Genomic DNA, 16562 nt, shown 5'->3' with positions numbered 1-16562 from the left:
TCAGGAATCACTATGATTTTCTTTTACCTTTAAATCCATAAACAATAATTATTCTTCATGTTTATCTTGACTTGAAAATGAGCTGCACTGCATATCCAGCGAATGCACTTTGCCAAGTATTCCCAACAGGGGGCAGCCTCCGTACACACCACTCCACCCATTACCTCCCCTCGTCCTCACCTCTATTTAACATAGCTGAAGTCGTTTAGACATGCTCCACTCTTCATACGATACCATTCATTCGCCCGGGACACATTTTAGATTCTGACATGCCTGTGTCTTACTTCAACAGGGCCGTGCGATAAAGTGCGGTTTGTGTTTAAAGGAAGCGACACTGCCGCGGAGTTTGTCGTAATAAAGTGGCCGCGAGGAAACATCAAGAGGTTGATACTCTCTCCACATCCCGAGTCTGTTATCACTCATCTTGACAAGTGAAGGTTGCTGCGGCTGGCTTATCTAGGCTTCTAAATGGCTTTAAACGCTTGGCTGTGAGTGGCAGCTACCAGGATGGCTGCCCATAGGGGACATCAAATGATACCGGGATAGGAAGCGTAAACACATACATGCAGGCACACACTCACACACATGTTTGCTCACACACTGGCAGCAGAGGTTTTAGCTCTGTTTCAACTTGTTGCGGATTGAGTTTAGGCATTGAGACCGAGCACACCTGTGAGTGTCACAGCGTGTGTGTGTGTGTGTGTCAAGTGCTTTCTCTTGTAGATGCATACACCTGGGCTTCTCTTGTGTCTGAAAAGCCCCTTTGATAATACCTGTTAAATGGAAGATTTAAAGGTAGCAAACTGCCAGATATTAGGGAGAGGTCACAACTCTTTCATGCGCCGACCACGAGAAAACGAGTATCAGAGCACAGCAGCCTCCACAGTGATTGGCATATTAATTTTTGGTGAATCATTGGGGTGAATTTATCTCAGGAGTGCTTCCAACGGACGTGATACGTGCATTTTGGCGGGAATGTTTCAAGCATGTCCAGAGCATAGCTGTTGTGTGACGTTAGTCGTCCTGAACCCAGTTGTAACCTCAGTAACATGCAGCGGTGCATCTGAGGTAGAGTCAGCGTATGGATCCACACACACCCACGCATGCGTGCATCCTCATTTCACCTACACAGTTTGCATGAAGTCTTGGACGTTGACCTTTACGTTTGCTTTAAACTGCACACATGGGGTTTACACGTCCTTGTGCAACTTTCAGAGCTTTTCTAGTTTTGCATGTTTCTCGCTTGTTTTGTTTTCATTTCAGTGATTTCTGGAGTGGGTTTACCGGTTTCAGTTTTTATTTGTCTTTATTTAAAACAATTTAGTTTGAAATTGGACCCTTACGAGGGATCCTGACTGCCTTTCTTGACTCCCTGTATCATTAAATGTATGCATCAGTGCCTCCTACTATTTTTCTATGTGATTTTAGTAAATTAATTTTTTTTTCATCTCTTTAGATGTTAGCATCTGAAATTTAAAACACAAAGCAGAGCTGAGGTGTTAAAATGAGTCTGTTGCAGGTTTAATAATGTTTTGTACGTTGAATGTGAATATAAGAAGAGAAAATAAGCCTAACCGAGTGTAAGTGAGTTGGAGTAGTCTGTATGTTCTTGGGTGAAATTTGAATTTTGAGCAAGTTTAAAAAAAAAAAACAACAGCTATATTCACCCAATGGATGCTGTTTTCTATCTAATATTCTGTGTCCTTAAGGATGTTTGGCCCCAGCTGCTGATTTATTGCTCTATTGATAAACCCTAACGGAGTGGTGAGGAGGGACTGACCCTTGCTCTCTTGTTCTTTCATGTGTTTTCCTTCTTGCCTCTTTCTCTCTTTCTCTCTATCTGTCTGTCTCACTCTTCAGTCAGACCAGACAGTGTTTACTTAGTGCAGGCCTTCACAAGGTGTTTTGGAGCGTGTGTGTACATGCGCCCCGGCATTGCCGTCTATGTCCGGGCATGCCATAATTAGAATGTCGTACCATTTTTTGGGTTCCCATCCCTCTTTCCCTCTCCGCTTCTGCTCCCTCCGTGTCAGTCTATCGCTTCTCTCCCTCCACGCCAGTCCTCACCTTTTCTTTCCCCCCACGGTCCTGGCGGTACATGCGTCTGCCCGCGTGTGAGTGTGCGCCGCGTCCACTGATGCACACCTTGCTTGAACTCTGTGGTTTTGGCTATGGTCCTGCGCTCTCTTTGCTTTGCTGTGTTTGGACGTCTGACTGACTGAGGATTAGACAAATGAGACCTAAACACTAGAGGATGTACTACGTGAAGAAGAAGGTAAAGACTTTGTTTTTGTCTGCTCCGCTGTGTTACTGGGTGTGTGTGAAGTGGCTATTTCAATGTGAAACTTGCATCAGAGTAAATTACTTGACACTGATTGGATTTATTTAGTCGTTTGCAGCCGGCATAAATCTGAGAAAACATTTTTGACATTATTAATGGAGACTATTTTACATTTTACATATTGGTCAGTTTGTCTTGTCATGTCATGTCTGAATCAACTGGTGTTTTATTGGTTGGAAGCTGGTTACAAAGAAAGTAAATGTTGGATGTTAATGAGCTGAGGGTGGTCAGATGGATGACTGCAGTTGCTGCTTTGTGTTTTCTGCCTTTTTTTGTGTGTTTTTGTTCACATAGTGTAACAGTTAATCACAGAAAATAAGCATTTCCTTCTGCAGCAGCTGCAGCAGCTCTTGAGTTTGTTTGCAGCTATGTGTATCGGCATCACAGAAAACATTAACTTTGACAAGCGTGTCATCACACTCAACACCGGCGCTTCAAATCTTCCCTCTTCTCAAACCGAGGAAAAGAAAGGAATGGCAGGCAATTAGGCAGAGCACAGATTATGTCTGTTTGACATCTTGCCCCAAACAGCCCCAAGGAAGCTTCTGTGCAGGGGGGGACTTCACTTCAGCTGCCACTCACTCACTCACTCACTCACTCACTCACTCACTCACACTCCTTCACTCAAACACACAGTCAACTTGTATTCCTGCAACTTGTGAAGATTGTCAAGTAAATCACACGAAATGTGTCCAGCATCGATTGCGGACGAGACAGTTACACAGGCGGCCACACTCGCGCAGCATCACACACACGCTCACACAGCACTCCCTTCTCAGTGTAACCCGACCTACGTTTAAGCCTCCGAGCCCCTGTCTCTCTGGCACCTCTACCTGTGTCCTCCCTCCTCCTCTCTCCTCCCTCCGTCTTCACCTTGCTCATTTTCCTCCCTCTTCTCCTCTCCCCAGTCCCAGTACAACTTGCTGAGCAGCAGCATGGAGAGCCTGGGGAGCCGTGCGACGTCCGCCAGCCCCTACAGCTCAGAGAACGCCTCTTCGTCGGCCGTGCCCACCCCCTCGCCCTACTCCCAGCCCAATTCCACCTTTGAGGGCCTGTCGCCAGCCCCGGCCATCCCTTCCAACACCGACTACCCCGGGCCGCACGCCTTCCAGGTGTCCTTCCAGCAGTCCAGCACCGCCAAATCTGCCACATGGACCGTGAGTACACTCACTTTTGCGGCTCTGGCCAGCAATGACTGTGTTTGTGTGTGCAAGTGTGTATCTCTGTCTTTTCATTTGTTATCTTTCAAGCTATCCATGTTTCTAAGCTGCTACCTTGCACACATAAAAGCACACACACACACACAGAAAGACACTCTTTCACACACACTGACTCAAGCCAGCACATGTGCAGGCGTGCAGCGTACAAGCGAAAGTAGCGCAAGATTTAGTGATTCATCATGTTTCATCCCTTTTAGTCAAATGTGCGTGATGAATGCAACAAAGAAGGTTTGATCTGTGCCAGCTTTTTGGAGACTTTTTGTCTAAGCAATCCCACGAGCCTTCCCGACGAAAACATTACCTTTCAAGCACACGATTCAATATTAGTGTCAGGTGTTATTCCGATTAATGTGTAATCTAGCAATTCGGATGAAAATGTAACAAAAACTCAAAACCCGCTTGTCAAACACCGATGTTGTCTTGATTACTGGCAACTATATTTCAACAATCGGGAACATGCTTCATGACATCTACAGTAATGGCGGCTGTGTGTAATATTAAGGGAATTTACTCAAGGAGTGAATGCGCCACACACGAGCACCTTGAGATGCGTGGGCGTTGAGAGACAGGTGAAACGGGAGCCGCATAATTTGTCATGACCCGATGAGAAGCCTCCCGCTGGAGAGGTGTCGCCTCCGACTGTCACACAGTTGACCTCCCTGAAACAAGAGAAACGAGAGACAAACTGCTCTTCGCTCACTGCGCGTCTGTGATAGAATAAGCTCCTCCGCGGGCGGCTGTGTTTGCCGGGAGTAACCATGCGTGGTGAGCTCCTTTACTCAGCCCTCTGTGATGTAAGGAGATCCCCTCCCTGGACGTTAGAGCGGTGGTCTTTGACCTGCAGCTTTTCTTTCCCTCTGTGTCTGTCTTCCTTCTCCTTCTTAGGACACACTCACGGCTGTCACCTCTGGCGCCTAAAGTTTCTCCCTGTCCTCTCCTGAAATGTGTCTATCATCTCCTTTGTCTCACTTCCGCTCTCTCGCTCAGGAAAGCACAGATCGGATATCAGCTGCTGTTCCTCAAAGTAGTTACGGCAACAAAATGAAATTCCCAAAATATGACAAGAAAAAGTTATTTTATTTATACTTACAGCTGCAATTCCAGTTAAACTGACTGATATATTCTCCCTGATGTCCCTTTAGTTTAGTCTGATTGTGCCCAAATACTTTGAATTTAAACGAGCCAGCTAACAGATCTTCACTTTTTTTATTTTTCCTTATTTTTGGCTTTGGTTTGCATGCGTGACTTTTCACGATAACGATTTGTTTGAGTTTTTTTTGCCAGAGAAGAGGCGAAGTAGTGCTTGACTGTCACACGACTCATAATACAGATAATGAGGCAGCAGAAAAGGGATTGCGAGGAAACCTGTGATTATTTAGATGCCTCTGCTACCATTAAACCGGATGGATTAGAAGGAGAGCGAAGGAGAGAGAGAGAGACCGGGTGATTGCTCAGAGCATTTATGGAGTTTGCGGTAATGCTTTGTTTTTTCTTGCACGCCTGAGTCTAAGAGGCCACAAGTACGTTTAAGTGATTTATGAATAGGATCTTGTACTATTATAAGTCTAACAGATGTTTCTAATGTTTTTTTTTTTTTTTTTTAAATGCAGGTAAAAGTAAGGGACGAAAAGCAGCAGTGTGCATAAATGCTGGCCAGGCTACGCTTGAGCTCTGAGGCAAAATGTCTTTTGAGGGCTCAGATCATGTCAGCAGGGCGTTAGATGTGAAAAGAAAGGAGATCATGGCCATGCCACTCGGAATGAACGCGTTTCTTCTGATGGGGAAGGGAATTGCCCAAAGATTACATTAGGGCTGCACGAGGATTTGTGTGTGTGTGTCTAATGTGCATGTACATATGGGTGTGTGTATTTATGCTGGATTCAGTTAAATATCCAGGTTTGAACATGCTGGGGGGAAGAAAAGGGATGACTGTGTGGACCAGACTGACTCACCTTGGTTTCTTGCTGATTCTTTGCGGCCTCAGGCAACGGGGAATGCCGAGTGCCATAGGGGCATATTGACTATAATCAGTTGTGTAGCCGCCCCGCTTCCCATCCATCTGTCTCCCACTAAGAGCGGGTGGCATGCATTGTGCTTTGAGAGATTACGAGAAAGGTAGCTGCCTGTTGCATCAGTCACTCCTCATTAAATCCCATCTTCTGCAGTTGGCAACTAATGACTTACGAAAGAAATACATAGAGAAGAGAAGACAAGACACTCAGTTTCCACATAGATAAGTCCACCCAAGCCCACGTTAAGCTAGTCTGGTAACCCTTTCTTGTCTAATCAAGACACAGCGCATTAGTGATAATAGCTCTGAAACTCTGTCGCTCTCTTGCCCCTTGAAGATGATTCCTTGGCTTGGATGCAGGCAAGCGTCACCATGGCTGGAAATGAGATCTAACACCTCAGCATTGTCAAATAATAAGACCTCTTTCCATACACTCAGACTTTAGCTGATGTGTGTATGTGCGCGCGCATGTGTGTGTATCTGTGTGTGTGTGTGTGTGTGCGTACACTACGTGTCAGGAGTGTGATGCGCTGGGGCTGCAGGCTCGAGCATGCACCGCACGGCAGCTCGTCAGAAGCTGCTCTTCCCAGCTATTAGCCTCTCTCCGTTAGGACACAGGTCCCAACACGTCCCGCACGTTGCATCCCTCCCTTCCTTTCACCGCGCATCATCCACGGCCACATCACCTCCAGTCCTCCTGCCAAGCTTCGAATCTGGGAAAACGCACTTGATGAGGAAGGTTTTTCACGCACGCAGATGTGTTTTATCAGTGACAGTGCACAAGAGAAATATATGAATTCATTCCTGTTGAAATCACCTTGCATGACTGAGATTCAGACCGAATACACAAGGGCATTTATAGTCACCCAGGCGATTAAGAGGTTAATAAACAGCCTTCAAAACGGATACCGTAACTAATTTTATCCTTGTACAACAGTGTACATTGTCCATAACAACGCTGGTCAGGAAGTGTTCCAGACTGGGGTGCTATCAATCCAGGAGCTAATAAGTTAAACACGCTCTATTCTGCTGTGTGTCCCGTAACACTCTGCGTACAGTAACACTGTGTACACCACGCTGTCTAAAAGAGTGAAGCTTTATCTCCACGGACAGTGCCAGTGCTGTAAATCAGAGTCACTGAGTGTGCGGTGACTGGCAGTCACATCTTGAGAGTCTCAAATGGTTCCACCAACCCCAAACACTTTAAGTTTGTGAAAATCGACAAAACAGCAATTACCTAAGAAAGTGGGAGATTCTCGTTTCTGCTCTGATTTGAAATCCAGTATAATTACAGACTGTATAGAAAGCCAGATTAGACTGTGTGGACTATGTGCAGGATGAATAGTGCATGTCAGCTCTATGCGCTTGTGTGTGTGTGGGTGTGTGTGTGTGTGTGTGTGAATCTGCATAAACTTATTTGATATTTGTTAAGCGAATTTGCAGCGGGCAAGTTGCTGCTTGTGCGCGTGAATGACGGACTGGCAATTATCACCTTGTCTCCAGGAGCCTGTCAGAACCTGCCTCCACTGGTCCACCATGTAGAGGCATGGAAGGAAGGGTTGAATGATGCATGGATGGCTGATTGGATGGATGGAAGTATTAACTCGCATAGATATTCCAAAAGGATCGCCTGAAAGTCAACTCGCACAGACCAGGGTCCGTCTTTCTTGCACTGCAGACCAGTTTAATATAAGACGATGTGTTGTTAATTTAGTCCATTGACCGTACACAGAGAACCCTCCGTGACCTCGCCCAAAGGATTATAAAGAAGGGTTTTAAAGCTCAGTGTGGGTGGCAATTCCAGGTACTGCAGTTTTTGGCTCCCCAGTGTTTTCAGCCCCAGGGGTTGCTGCTTGTTTTAGTCACTAGCATTATACAATCGTGTTTGGAAACACACAGGACTCATTTTCCTTTCATAAACATGTAAAAACCTTACAACTCACCAGTATCTCTGGGCTTGTTTCCCCTCCAACAAGACGGTCGCGTCATGGGGTTATGGGAGATATCCCGTGTTCCTTACGTCCAACCAAGTACCGTATATTGCAGAGACAAACGCACATTTTAAGCATCAGTTGATTTCGTTCCTGCACTGTCATGGATGTTGCCTGGTCATTCACAAATAGCGTCACAGATCAATTGATTTTAATTTTTTGGGTAACCTGCTGCTTGAAATAATGGTCAAATCCTGACCATCCGACAAAGCCAGTGACCGTGTACCAGCTGAAGATGGTCTAGCCTCAGTCTTTTCCAAAATCTCCGCTAACATGCTCCCGTCCACTCGCTGCCCCAACAGTTCCAGTTTGGCCTTGAATGCCATGTCATCTCCCCTTGAAGAAAGATGCAGCACAGACAGACTGTGCATGGTTCAGTGTAGCTGCCACATTATTCAGGGATTTTGCCAAATTATATTTTCTCCTCACGACTCAGTAGCAAATGCTTTAAGGTCCCGGCAATGATATTCAGTGTATTTCTCATAATGCAACTCAAATAGCATCTTATTTCAGACCTTCTCTGGCTCCAAAATGCCCACCTCTTGGAATCTTTGGAAAGTTTCTCCAGTTAAACGTGAGATTTTCCTGCTGCTTTTACAGGCTGAGTAAAAGCTGCTTAAGATTAGTGAGATGGCACTTTGCAGAAATGGGCAAAAGCAGACGTGCACATACGCTTCTAAAATTCTTGAAACTGAAATGATCAATACAGAGTGATATTTGGCACGTTTAGCTAATAACGGGGTTCAGGATTAAACTCAAAGTATACCAAAGTATACAAAGTATGCACGGATCTCAAAAGCGTGACATTTGATTAACTTCTCCAAATACAACCTGGGTACGATTGAAGCCATTCATCAGTCTCTCTCTCTCTCTCTCTCTGCTGTTGTGTTGATTTCTCCCATCTATAAAAAAATACAAAAAAGGAAAAATTCCTCTCATTTGTTTTTTTTTTTTTCCATCGCTGCATCATAAATGCTGAGCTGTCTGCTCTGTATGTCTGCCATATAGGGTGCGCTGTTACCTTTGTATTGCGGCACCATTATAACAAGTCCACACAGGACTGAACAGACTTAGATTTTGATTTCCAAAGGAAATATTTTTAAAATTTTGCGGTTGTGTCGGGGCATGTTAAGGCCGCTCCATTTCCCGTCATGTCCTCGAAAGCGTCTGTATTAGCTCTGTCTCTCTCACACACACCCATACACACACACACACACTTATCAGCAGATTTTCATTTAATTTAATTAGACCTAAATGACTGACTTGTTAGATTGCTGCACCAAACATTTTTATTGTAGTTAATTTACGTTTGCATTTACTTTTTTTTTGTCAGCTGGTGGATACACATAGACACAATCATTTTAGTTTCCAGTCTGTCCTTTTGAACTTCCACTTTTTATCTGCAACATCTCACATCACAACCCTCACACCCAGTCTGCTGGATTATAATCATTTATTCCATCTGATAACACAGTAATTACCTTTACAACGCAGACGCTGACTGTTTTACGGTCCTCGTGTGTTTTCCCTTTCCATTCACCCTCTCCTCTTCTTAATGTGACCCAATTTACTCTCATGTTATCACGGCTTCCTCTGGTCACACCTGACTCTTCCGTCATCATGCCATCACCCAGCTCTTCATTTGTCCACCTTGTACTCTATTCTTTTCTTTCAGTATGCCTCGTCGATAGAGGATTTATTGGCTCAAAATTACATGATTCTGAAACAATAAACCCACCACCTGCAACATTATTTTTGCTTTTGAGAACAGTGTTTGAGATCAAAACACTTCCTGAGAAGAAATTCTGACATGCTGGCTAACTAACTGAGATCATGTTACAGTCATTATGGATTTTGCAGATTCTCTGGACGGAAAAATCTGCAGAATGCATACATTTAATGATTAGCATGCAAGGAGAGGGATGAATTCCTTGAAACTGGGCGTGGAAATGTAAACACAACAGCATTTTTTTAAGCCAGAACTTTAAAGAATCATCGACTGTGATGCTCCTATAATTTCAATAAATTTTTCATGTTCAAGTTCTAATGACTCCTTTTAATTGGCCGCCTGTATTCTTTTCCTACACAGTACTCTCCCTTGCTGAAGAAGCTCTACTGTCAGATTGCCAAAACATGTCCGATCCAGATCAAGCTGTCCTCCTCTCCTCCGCATGGCAGCATCATCAGAGCCATGCCCGTCTACAAGAAGGCGGAGCACGTCACGGAGGTGGTCAAGCGATGCCCCAACCACGAACTGGGGCGCGACTTCAATGATGGTACGACCGACGAGCCGGAATGATTTTTACTTTACTTTTTATGTTGCCCTTTAAGCACAAACAAAGCTCACCTTGCTTTTCATCATTACCTCCTCAGGTCAAGCAGCCCCTGCCAGTCACCTGATCCGAGTGGAGGGGAATAACCTCTGCCAGTATGTTGATGATGCTGTCACAGGCCGGCAGAGTGTCTTTGTGCCGTATGAGTCTCCGCAGGTTGGTTGTTCATCTGTGCATCATAGAGGCACACCGTGCATTGGGTTAGCCACCCTAGGGACCAGAAATAAAGGTCTACAGTGAATGTGGCAATTACAATTTCCACAGAGAAGTCAATCAACTGAATCCTTGTTGATTTGCATTTTTTTTTTAAACCTACACCAGTATATAAAAAAAGAAAGTCAAGCTGATGTTAAATAAACCCAGGCGTGGAGAAAGCCATGGCATAAATGTTAATGGTTGTGCGATTCTCAGTATCTGACAGATATCTGTAAGAGAGAGTGAAAACAAGACACACTATTGATCACCTGAGACAATTCCACAGAATCTGTCAATTTCAGTGAAGTACATCAGAGCAGCTATCTATAAATAAAGATGCCGGGCAAGTCCAAACAGGCACAAGAATCACCACGTCTGCGATTGCACCTGATGAGGGTAATGAAACGCACAGCTGGCTCGCCTTGCATCGAAGTGCACTGCAACACTGCTCTCTGGTGGTGAATTGGTGTCTTGGGGGGGGAATAAAAAACAAAAATATAACAGCAACAGAAGTCCTGACATTCCTTGATAATCGTCAGGTAGGCTAAACCAACAACGTTTAAGTCCTCCATTGTTTTGCTTTCCAGGTGGGGACCGAGTTCACCACCATCCTGTATAATTTTATGTGCAACAGCAGCTGTGTGGGCGGCATGAACAGGCGACCCATCCTCATCATCATCACTTTGGAAACCAGAGAGTAAGTCAGTTATTCATAAGTCATACACACACCCACTTAGACGTTCTTAGCTCTTTGACACTTGCTTTGTTTTAGTTCCCCGCCCACAAATTGGTAGATATTTGGTCTGGAACAGCTCCAGTGGGAACCGAGTTGAATTTGTTCACAACAAAATGGCTGTGATCGGTTGTAGGACGATCCAGTTTTTTTTCTCTGTATGAGTTTGAACACGCGCCATAATGAAATGCAAATGTCGTGTTACCAGACTCATACTCTAATAATAAGAACACAACTCGCACAAACGTTATTTTCTCAGGCCACACCGCCTGCAGCAGGACAATTATTCTGAAAAATGCCAACCTTTACATTCCGCTCCAGGTGATATTCATTTTGGAGAGATTCCATCGGAGGAGGAGAAGCATTCCTCCCTCTCACTAGCAACTCTTGCAAACTACGTCCTGGGAAATCTACTTATGAGATATTCACAGCTTCCACAGATGTTACGCACAGATATTATTAGATTTTTTTTCCTTATTTTCTTGGTTGGTAAATTTTCTATCTTAAATGATCTGTGCAGTGGCCAGGTGTTGGGCAGGAGGTCGTTCGAAGGTCGGATATGTGCATGTCCCGGTCGAGACCGCAAAGCTGATGAGGACCACTTTAGGGAACAGCAGGCCCTGAATGAGAGCGTGGCCAAGAATGGCAGTGCCAACAAGCGCAGTGAGTAGAATGAAACCGGATGACACATGACACAGTGGCACGGGGCTAACACATTTTTAGTTGTGGTAGTATGGTGCGTCACGGTTTGTTGTCTGAGAGAATGAGATTGTGAATTGTATTTTTGTTGTCCGCAGACTTCAAACAGAGTCCACCAAATATTCCCAGTCCAAATATGAACATGAGGAAGAGGCGGCATGGAGAAGAAGAGATTTACTATATTCCTGTAAGAGCCTTTCACATACTCATACATTTAAATTCAATAGCAATATACTTAAGGCATGTGTTGCATCACTTTAAACTATCAAAAATGAACGTAAAAACAAAGAAAGACTCACCAACCTCTCCTCCCTGACTGACTGCATGTGTTGCGTTTGTTTTGTAGGTTCGTGGTCGTGAGAACTTTGAGCTGCTGATGAAGATTAAAGACAGCCTGGAGCTGATGGAACTGGTGCCACAGCCCCTGGTGGACTCCTACAGACAACAAACACAGCAGCAGCTGCTGCAGAGACCGTGAGTCACTCGGGTACACACACACACACACACATATACACCGATCCAGCTTAACAAAAAAACATGAGAAACAGCACAAGGTGTTGACCTGGCCTCCAAATTCACTAGATCCCAAACTGATCAAGTATCTGTGGGATGGTCTGCAGAGGCCCCTCCCCTCAACCAATAAGACCCAAAGCCCCCCCACTAACAACATCCCGTTACCAGACACCCTCAGAAGGCCCAAGTCCATTCTCTGATCAGTCACAACTGTTTTGGAGGCACAAGGGAGACCTACACAATACTAGGAAGGTGGTCATAATGTTATGCCCGATTGGTGTATGCACAAACACACGGATACTTGGGCGCATAAATGCTCTAAATAAATTTTGAATGAAAAACTCTGATCAGTCTGTTCACATACACACAAACAAGTTAATTTCTCTTCTCTGAGAATTTAGCGTCTTCCTTCACTTCATTAAACCTCATCTGTAACACTCAGACACACACTTTTCTCTAATCTCTGCCTCATTCTTTTGTCGTCACTAGAAGCCACATAGCCTCCCCCACCTCATATTCTCCACTGCCCAACATGAACAAGCTGCATCAGCACGGAGGCCTCAACAAACCAGTCAACCAGCTGTTGGGGCAGCAGAACCACCAACACCAACATCCCTCTGCCCCTCCCTCCATGGCTCATATGGGTGAGTAATATGTTCACTCACAACGCCCCACGTTTCAAACCCATTTGAAAGTAGGCCACGGCAGTTCTTCTTTTTCCTTCTTAGCCTGCAGCTCATTGCTTTATTCGTCTCCATCTCTCGCAGGTTCAAACATGCTCAACAGCAACCACATGCAGGCCAATGGCGAAATGAACGGCGGCCACAGCAGTCAGAATATAGTATCTGCTTCCCACTGCAGCCCACCCCCTCCGTATAACCCTGACCCCAGCCTCGTCAGGTACCTCACCCTCCAATGACACTCCTTCTTTATCTTCTTGTAAAAGGCCAGCAGACACTCAGATGCACTCGTTGGGTTAAACGCAAATTAGTGGCACGCTGAATCCAAATCAGCCACTTTGTTCGGCCGTGTTCGCGTAAATTCTGTCAATTTGTTATTTTTTATTTCCTCGTTTGTTTGGTTTAATTGTCACTTTTGCCGCAACTTGTGTGTAGACTGAACTGTTTTACACAGGACAGCTTGATTACGGCTGCTTTGTAAAGGCTTGCAAATGCATCACAGATTTCTGAGCACGCTTAGGTGGTGCCATAATGAAGGTCCACTGGAGAATGGGCAGCGTGGAAATAACGTCTGCACAAATCTGAACTGGAAAAAAGCGCAATAGGCGGAAAGGATGTGTTGTAGGAGTCCTTTAAGTCAGAAAAGAAAAACGAAGAAAGTGTGGCCACTAAAATATAAAAACAGTCCTGTCCTCAGTATTACTGCATCACTAACAAAGACAAAGCAAGTAGTGTTCTCGAATGAGCTATCTACTGGCTGTATATGCAAAGAGTCTAAATCCGATGCGTTGATCAGCTCCTATTAAAACAGGACATGAGTCGTGTCCTTTTGCCCTGCCAGTACAGCTAAGCTACTGAAGCGTTGTGGACCTCCACTATGGCTGCCAGAGGATTTGTTTAATCCACCCCCACCCCCAAAAAAGCCAAAAGTGTGTGTAAATCTCAAATCCTTAACTGTGTTTACAGCCATCTGCTGCAAATTTTCGTCAGAACAAATGTCTCTATTTAATTTAAAAACTGTGTCCTTGTTTATTTCTTTTGTTTTTTTGTTTTTTAAAAAAAAGCTTTTACAAGATATCGTGCAGTCCAAATTTAACATTTTTTTGATACAGCAAACTTTGTCGGTCCTTTTGTTTTCTAGACTGTTTTCTAGAACTTGTACAGTTAGCTTATTTTTTCCAGTTACATTGTATGTTACCAAAACTTAAACATTTCATGTATTTATAATAAAGGTTCTTCACCAAAGCAAGAATGGCCTTATGAATCATTAATTAATATAAATGCATGCTTACGATTTTACTTCCACTGAACTACCAAGATGTAGAGTTTCTATACACACAAGGCTAGACCTGTGCTCTAAATCACTCACTCAGCTGTGGGATAAACCGTAAACGCTTGGGTACATAGTGAGATAACGACACATGACAGTTCTGCATGCTGACAATATTATAATAGTATTATTTATTCTACTCAAGCACAAAGAAGTTTGTATTTTAGTCTCGTAGCTTTGTAGCTGTGGTCTAAGCAGCCCTGCTTTTCTCCCCATACAGTTTTCTCACCAGTCTGGGCTGTCAGAACTTCATTGAGTACTTCACCTCCCAAGGCCTCCAGTCTGTCTACCATCTCCAAACTCTCACCATGGAGGTAACCACTCTGCACTTACAGCTTCATAAAAAGGAAAGAAAGGAGAAAGAGCAAATAATAATAATAATAATGAATCCTCGATGAGCATGCTCCAAAACTTTTTTTTTAAAATCTATATGTAATTGCATAAGGATGCACGTGAAGTCTGATGAGAGTTTCTTATTATGTTCTTAAACTCCAATGCCTTCACCAGGATTTAGGTGCACTGAAGATACCAGAGCAGTCCCGCCATGTCATCTGGCGAGGTCTGCAGGACATGAAACAGGGTGCTCAGCTGCAGCTGCCCACCTCGTCTCATCACCACGACTACCACGGCCAGCAGCTGCTCCGCTCCAGCAGCAACATGGCCGCCTCCGCCATCGCAGCCATCGGGGCGGCGGGCGGGGAGCTGCAACGCCAGCGCGTCATGGAGGCTGTGCACTTCCGTGTCCGCCACACCATCACCATCCCCAACAGGTCCGGTGTTGTCGGACCGTCAGGGATGGCAGCAGGCGCTGATGAGTGGTCTGACTTTGGTTTCGACATGCCTGACTGCAAGGTGTCGTGTAACAAGCACTCCATCAAGGAGGAATTCATGGACAGTGACGTTCACTGAGAGAGAAAAGAATCTTAGGATGCTCTCCGAGATATTGTCAGCATCAGCCGAGTGCAGAGTCAAACCATGTGGATGGGGTCTTTAAACGTGCTGTCATAATTTAGTCAGTGCTTTGCAGTGTGTATAATTTTTCTTGAACAGTTGTTCCACCTAGCAGACTGAACATGGCATGACACAAATCATGTCTCAGGTAGCAAATACCACAGTGACAACAGCATTGTCAAGGCAATGCTTCGCACACATGGTCTGGACTATACTTTCTGGGTCTCTGACAAGCGCAGAGAAATGTTGTCTGGGTGCACTGTGCAATAATACATGACTTATTTTTCTTTTTATATTAATTTACAAGATAATGTGCACAATCGCACAAATGAAAAAAAAACAAAAAACAGACCACTATCAGCTTGCTAGCATCCATTTTGTATTTGGATACAAAACATTAGATCTCAGCTTATTTATTTTTTTCTTTCCGTTTTCCTTCCCTTGTACAAATGTACATACCGCATCTTGTAAATGTTTTGGACTAGACGTGGTTGAAAAATTAGTATTTAGATTCAAAATTATGTATCTCTTGTTTAAACCACGTATAGAGAATTCAATAGGAAATCAAACGCAAGGCTTTCGGGGACACAGTCATGTGTATTTTTGACGGCCGTGATAATGTGATGACCTCTAGTTCAGTATACCTTTATCAGCTCATTTGACTGTAGCAAATTGTTTATTGGGCTTTGGCATTTATAGTGTGTGCATCGACACGTATTATCAAATATTAGGCATTACTTCTACTTTTTATGAAGTCGTAGAAAAAAACGGTGTTAATTCTTGTATAGGTACACATTGCAAAACAAAGGTGAGAAACAAAATGTCACAAGCAGTATTATATCATAATAGCAGGGATATCTTAGATTTGGAATAATAAATTAAGAACAAGTCCCTGTTTATCAAGACACTAGATGAGACAGTAGCATTTTTGTCCTTCTCTGTGTATTTTGATAAACCTTGCAGGGCAAGGTCCTCATATACTGATCATAGTTAACTGTGTACCGTATCTCCATGGCACTTGTTTGTAGATATTTATTAGCAACATTCCAGTTTTCTTTCTAGCTTGCCATCCAGCACGATTGATCATGGTTCGATTCTAGTATATGGTGTCAAGATTTGTTCGTAGTATGTACTTGACTTTGTACCATGACAATAACCGTACCCTGACTTGAAGCCATTTTCTAACGCCCTCTCACAAAGAAACACACATTTCACGTACCACCCACTAACTGGTCAGAGAAAGAGCACTTTAATGCTTTAAAGGTTAAATATATTAGGATTATCAGTATTATGCATTGCCACGGTGTAAATAAAAAGATTGTGCTTTGTTTTAATATTCTGGTGAGTTTTTTTTTTTTTGTTATCATTTTTGTAAAGATTAAGACGTGTACCTATGTATTGCTGTTCATCGATGTTAACTAGTTGTTCAGTGTTTTTGTTAAAATCATGGATTAAACGGACTAAAACATTTGACTTCCTCATTGTCTCTCTTAATGAAAGTAAAAGAAGGTTTTTTGACTTTCGGATAGGGTTAGGTTTCATTTTTTAAAATGATATAAGGTCAC

The 16562-nt window shown here is 43.8% G+C and overlaps 1 protein-coding gene across 2 annotated transcripts; it reads left to right on the top strand.

Moving 5' to 3' along the window:
* Window positions 1-1657: 1657 nt before the first annotated feature.
* tp73 (tumor protein p73) lies at window positions 1658-16453 on the top strand (the record flags this gene model as incomplete). 2 transcript variants are annotated; one of them, XM_084554053.1, is made up of 12 exons in its annotated part: window positions 1658-2275; window positions 3250-3498; window positions 9653-9839; window positions 9937-10052; window positions 10679-10788; window positions 11345-11487; window positions 11622-11710; window positions 11870-11997; window positions 12526-12680; window positions 12804-12936; window positions 14267-14360; window positions 14554-16453. In XM_084554053.1, the coding sequence occupies exons 1-12, from the start codon at window positions 2255-2257 to the stop codon at window positions 14953-14955; spliced, it is 1827 nt and encodes a 608-aa protein (XP_084410179.1). In that variant the 5' UTR covers window positions 1658-2254. The 2 variants fall into 2 exon arrangements, with proteins under 2 accessions (XP_084410179.1, XP_084410180.1); XM_084554054.1 differs by lacking the exons at window positions 12526-12680; window positions 12804-12936; window positions 14267-14360; window positions 14554-16453 and having other exon boundaries at window positions 11870-12001.
* Between the last annotated feature and the right edge of the window lie 109 nt (window positions 16454-16562).

The sequence above is a fragment of the Chelon labrosus genome (genome assembly GCF_963514085.1).
Source record: "Chelon labrosus genome assembly, chromosome: 10".
Lineage (NCBI taxonomy): Eukaryota > Metazoa > Chordata > Actinopteri > Mugiliformes > Mugilidae > Chelon > Chelon labrosus.
This window is presented reverse-complemented; position numbering and strand designations above follow the sequence as displayed.